Source organism: Chaetura pelagica, unplaced genomic scaffold, assembly GCF_000747805.2.
Source record: "Chaetura pelagica isolate M959 unplaced genomic scaffold, ChaPel_1.0 scaffold248, whole genome shotgun sequence".
In the NCBI taxonomy this organism is placed as follows: domain Eukaryota; kingdom Metazoa; phylum Chordata; class Aves; order Apodiformes; family Apodidae; genus Chaetura; species Chaetura pelagica.
In genome coordinates this window covers 3,315,260-3,320,416 of record NW_009954309.1, presented here as the reverse complement: position 1 = coordinate 3,320,416, position 5,157 = coordinate 3,315,260, and the positions used below count along the sequence as shown (strand labels likewise).

The following is a 5,157-nucleotide window of genomic DNA, read 5'->3' as shown; positions in this document are numbered from 1 at the left end:
TGAGAGTGACAGAGCACTGGAACAGGCTGCCCAGGGAGGTTGTGGAGTCTCCTTCACTGGAGACATTCAAACCCACCTGGACACCTTCCTGTGTGATGTGCTCTGGGTGACCCTGCCCTGGCAGGGGGGGTTGGACTAGGTGATCTTTCGAGGTTCCTTCCAACCCCTAGGATTCTATGATTCTATGAAAGGTGCTTCTGAATCTCTGCTCTTCAAAAAGCACATCAGCTTCTGCTCCACCTGATTTTGTTTATTGATACGGGTTAATTTTTAGGAGATGCAAAACCAATTTACAGAATTACAGATCTGTCATTTCCAGGATCACCTTCTGTAGAATGTCACATTTTAGTCACATCTGATGTGGTGCTTAGGACTGAATCCAGACTAATTTGAGTTAGATCTATTGGCAAATTGCTTTTTCTTACAGTGGGGTAGGCATCACCATGATGTCTACATGGTGATACAGTTTCTGGCTATTGAAGTCCTCTGTACCTTCCATGCTTCACTCACCTTTAGCATTTTAAGCTTACTATCACTGTCCTGATTCACGAGTTGAGAGTGTAGCTCGAATACTATTCCAGGAGGGTACAGAATTTAACTGTAGACAGTGTCTTACAGATTGCAGCAGGGGATTGATTTACTTTGTTTGCTACGGACTCATGGAGTTTGTCAGGTTGGAAGGGACCTCTTGAGATCATCTAGTTCAACCTTCCTGCTCGAGCAGGGTTGGCTAGAGCAGATTGTCCAGAACCATGGGTTTGGAATATTTCCAAGGATGGAGACTCCACAACCTCTCAGGGCAGCCTTGGCCATCCTTTGACCACCTTCTCAGGTAAAACCTGTTTCCTTCTGTTCAGGTTGAGTTTCATGTGTTTTCATTTGCACAAATTGCCTCCTGTCCTCTCAGTGGTGACTACTGAGAAGAATCTGGCTGCCTTATCCTCATTCCCTCCCACCAGGTATTTCTACATACTGATAAAACTTCCCTGAGTCATCTATTCTTGAGGCTGAAGAGTCAAGCTTTCCCAAGCTCTCCTTAAACCTCAGATGCTGCAGCCCCTTAATCATCCTGATGGTCCTTACGGACTTCTCTCAGTAAACCCATATTTTTTGGTACTGGGGAGCCCAGCACTGGGCCCAGCACCACCCGGGAAGCCTCCCCAGTGCTGAGCAGACAAGACCTCACCTCCCTCCACCCTCTCCCCAGCACAGCTGAGGATGCTCTTCCCCTTTTCAGCTGCAAGGGTGCCTTTGCTGGCTGTTTTTTACTGAAAACATGCAGTGCTACCTCTCGGCTGACACAGCCTATATTTGTAGACTGCTTTCACAGCATCTCCACTAATCCCTAATGAAAGGAGGACGTAGTAGTGAAAAGGAAATCTGCTGCAAACCAAGAGATAGAAATCTACCATATGGCAGGCTGTGTGTGTGTGTGCCTTGGGGAAAGGAGCTGCTGGAATTAATCACTTCACTTCTTCGGCAAATAATTTCCACTGGAGTGTAGAAGTCAAAGGTTTCCTGGCTTTTTTATTTTTTTTCCTTTTTCTTTGTGTAAGGAATAGCATGGATTTCAGATCTTCCTCCTCCCTCCATCCACAGCAGAGGGTAAAAATGAAAAAGTTCAAGATAGGAAATGTCATGAAACTTTGCAGAGAAAAAGAATCATGTGGTTAGTCTGGTCAGGACCCATTTTGGGTAGATGAGTCTGCAGTGCCTTCTGCAGTTGCACAGTGGTCTGGCATGCTGGTTAACAAGAGCAATTTCCCTAATTATAATAACAACAACAATAATAACAGATTATTATTTCTTAAATGTTCAAGAGAGAGACCAATGTGCTTTGAAGAAAACTGAGTGCCCTCACCATCACTGAAGTTCAGTTATAAGCAATTATAAATTGAGGTGCACTGATTGGGGCAATATGTAATACTAGTTGCTATTAAATATTTAAATTTTAATAATACCTTATAAAATATGAGCAACCAAATGTATTCACAGAATCACTGGTGAGTAGAATATAGAGACAAGTGGAATTAACCTGGTGGAAAAGATGGCATTTTTCTCTGCATTATAGTATAAATATTGGAGAGAAAATTACTTGTTTTAATTTTTGTCCTGGATTTAGGTTTTTTTATTGCTTTGAGATCAGGTTATATGAATTCATTGTACTGACATTTGAGGAGAAATAGTTAATTTTAAACAAGCTGGTCCTTCTGGACTGATTCCAGGGTTATTGTGTATTATTTTGGGTAGATAAGGTAACCCTTCCCTGGTGGGGCTTGCTCACCTGGTGTCACTGGTATATTTTACATCACCTTTGACAAGCATGGTCCCAGGTGGTCAAGGCAGTGGTGTGAAATGCTGTAACCTGCTTCAGGAAAATGTTTCATATTGTAGAGCTGTTTCATGTCAAATTGCCTGGATGGTGCATGAGAAACCAAGTTAAAGGAGCCAAGTATTCATTGAGAAATTGGAGAAAACATAATACTTACAAGTGTTACAAAGGATTACATTGTGTGAAAACTTTTCAAGGAAGAGGAAAATGTTACTCTCTTTAAAAATGTTGTTTGCTTAATGTAATGGAGATCCCTGAACATTTCACCTGAAATCAGTGCTGTGCTTGTTATGTTTGTTACAGAACATAGCCCCTTTTATCCTCGTGACATTTTACTGTAATTGCATTAGGGAAATAACTGTAGTTTATATTTTCCTAGAAGTTCTGAACTGATTCTAATGCTTTAATTTGCAGAGGACTGGTGACCAAATCCATGGGATGCCATGTGGAGGTTTGGGCTCCCACACAGACACAACATTCATTTAATTTCACAAGACTTTGCTTTGAACAAAAATCTTTTCCATTTTGGCTTAGACTATCCTTTTTATCATTCATTAAATCCTGTATGATGAGGATTTGACAAAGAAAGAAAATATGTTTTAACTTCAATTTAAGCCTGTGTTATGTTACCAATCACATTTCCCCTTGGCTTGCAGGATGTTTCATTTTTCTGTCACCAACTGCACCTTGGCAGCTGAGAGAACTTAACCTGTGCTGAGAAATCCTTAGAGAGAAATGTCTTGACTGTGTCCCAGCTGAAAAGTTTTTCTGTTGACCATGTGATTTCATTTGGCTCTACTGAAAAGTTGAGGATATTGTATAAAACCATAACTGTTGAATAAGTAGGCTTTACCTGAATGAGAAGAATCCAGTTTAAGATGGTAGTATCTAATATCCTTGTATACTACAGGTTGAGCTCTCAAATGGTTGATCATTTCCCTTCTACAGTATTTGTAGCTCCATATCTTAGTTTGATGCTATATAACTGTATACAGAAAGCAAAGATTTTATTGTATCACCTCTCTTTTGGGTTTTATTAGTTGGGTAAGTCAGTTGAAATTATTTTTGTTCACATGATTGATTTCTTTTGACACACGTGGTACCAATTAGAATAACTTCTACTGCCCATCATCTCTTCAGTCTGTGCTACTGTATCAAAATACTTGATTAAACCCACCTTCTGTTGTTGTAATGCAAAACAGTTGGTAATAGTAGGCAATATTGTCAGATTTATTGAGTGAGAAGCAGCTTTCTGCAAATCTGGCAATGCAGTGAAAAACAGGACTAGATGGATAATTGAGTTGAGCACAGTGGAATTCAGGATTAAAGTAAACTTGATGTGGGAGAAAAAGGCATGCCAGAGTTGGTTGTGTAATGCAGTTTAAATCAGGAGATAATTTTCTTCTGAATTTGAAGCATCAGTTTCTGGCTCTAGGTGCTTTACCCCCTTTGGAGGCATACTTGAGTGCACATCCAAAACCACAGCACACAAGAATAGTGAATTCCTCAGTGCTTTTTGCAGAAGATACTCTGATGTGGGCTGACAAAGAAGAAGCTCCACAGGTTCTGTTGCAACACAGAGTTTCAGGTTTCATTGGTCATAACGAGTAAACCTCACATCAAGAGTAAGCCTTTAATTTCTTTTCATAAGTGCTTTTCTCAAGCAATTTTAATGGCCACTCTGAGAAAATGAGTTTCTATTGCCAAAGTGCTTCCAGTACTTGAGGGCACTGAGGACAGAAAGTGGTGGAGGAACTAGCTGAAGACCTAGTTGAAGATCTCTGCTCACTGCAGGGGATGTGTTAGACTGGGTGACCTTTAAAGGTCCCCTCCAACCCAAACCATTCAGATTCTAACTTGGCAGTCACAGCCAGCTTTGGAATGTGCCAGCACAGTAGTGTCTGCATTTCACCTTTATGCCTTTGAGCTTTGTCTCTTGTTGAAGAGGAAGCAGGTCAAATTGAAGAGTACCTGCAGAACGTGGTTGCCTGTGATAATGCATCAAGAACTTGATGAATCCCACTGCTGTTTGGTCATTTCAGTACTACAGATGCTAGATGGCAAAGGCTACTTGTAGATCTGTGTTTGGGAGAGGTGATACGTAGTGTTTACCACTCGTGGGTACAGCAAAAGTCACAAGTGATACAGTCAATTCACATTGTTTTCACTGTTTCTCAAATTCCTTGCTTCCTTTTTCTCAACGTGGATAGCAGGAGTCGTTTCTCCTCGTGTTTACTTTGGTGTTCAAATTGGGTTTTTTTTCTGCCTACCTGTCAGACAGTTGCACCTCTCTCTTGTTTTTGCTTAGGCAGAGAATGCACCAGATGGACCAGACTGTGGTTATGGGTCTTTCCACCAGCAATACTGGCTGGATGGGAAGATCATTGCTGTGGGTGTAATTGATATCCTGCCCTACTGCGTGTCCTCAGTCTACCTGTACTATGATCCAGACTATTCTTTCTTATCTTTGGGAGTCTACTCTGCATTAAGGTAAGAGGGCTTTTTTTGTTATCTGGTCAGACATAATAGTAAAAATTGATACTTATTTCTAAACCTGAGCTTTTCTTTTCAGTCTAAACATAAACTGGTAACACTATCTCTAACAAAGTACTTGTGGTTTGTTTGGTTTTGGTGTTTTAAAATTCTTTACAGTTGGTTGTATTTCAAATAGCTTTTTAATTGTCATCCTTTAAATAGGGATCTACCTTTCTAGTTACCTAAATACTTTAAAAACTAAAAAAAAAAACACTCAGAAATTAAATACCTACTTTTTATTGCCCCTGAAAATAATTTAGTGTTGCTTGGTTTCAGCAGGTCAGATTGAT

At 40.4% G+C, this 5,157-nt stretch overlaps 1 protein-coding gene across 2 annotated transcripts in view; it reads left to right on the top strand.

Annotated features, from left to right (window-relative positions):
- ATE1 (arginyltransferase 1) overlaps positions 1-5,157 on the top strand; it is an 82,892-nt gene that overhangs the window by 29,273 nt on the left and 48,462 nt on the right. For both annotated transcript variants that reach the window (XM_010003974.1, XM_010003975.1), the window contains exon 8: positions 4,641-4,822. In XM_010003974.1, coding sequence (XP_010002276.1) covers positions 4,641-4,822 — 182 coding nt within the window. The remainder of the gene's footprint in view (positions 1-4,640; positions 4,823-5,157) is intronic.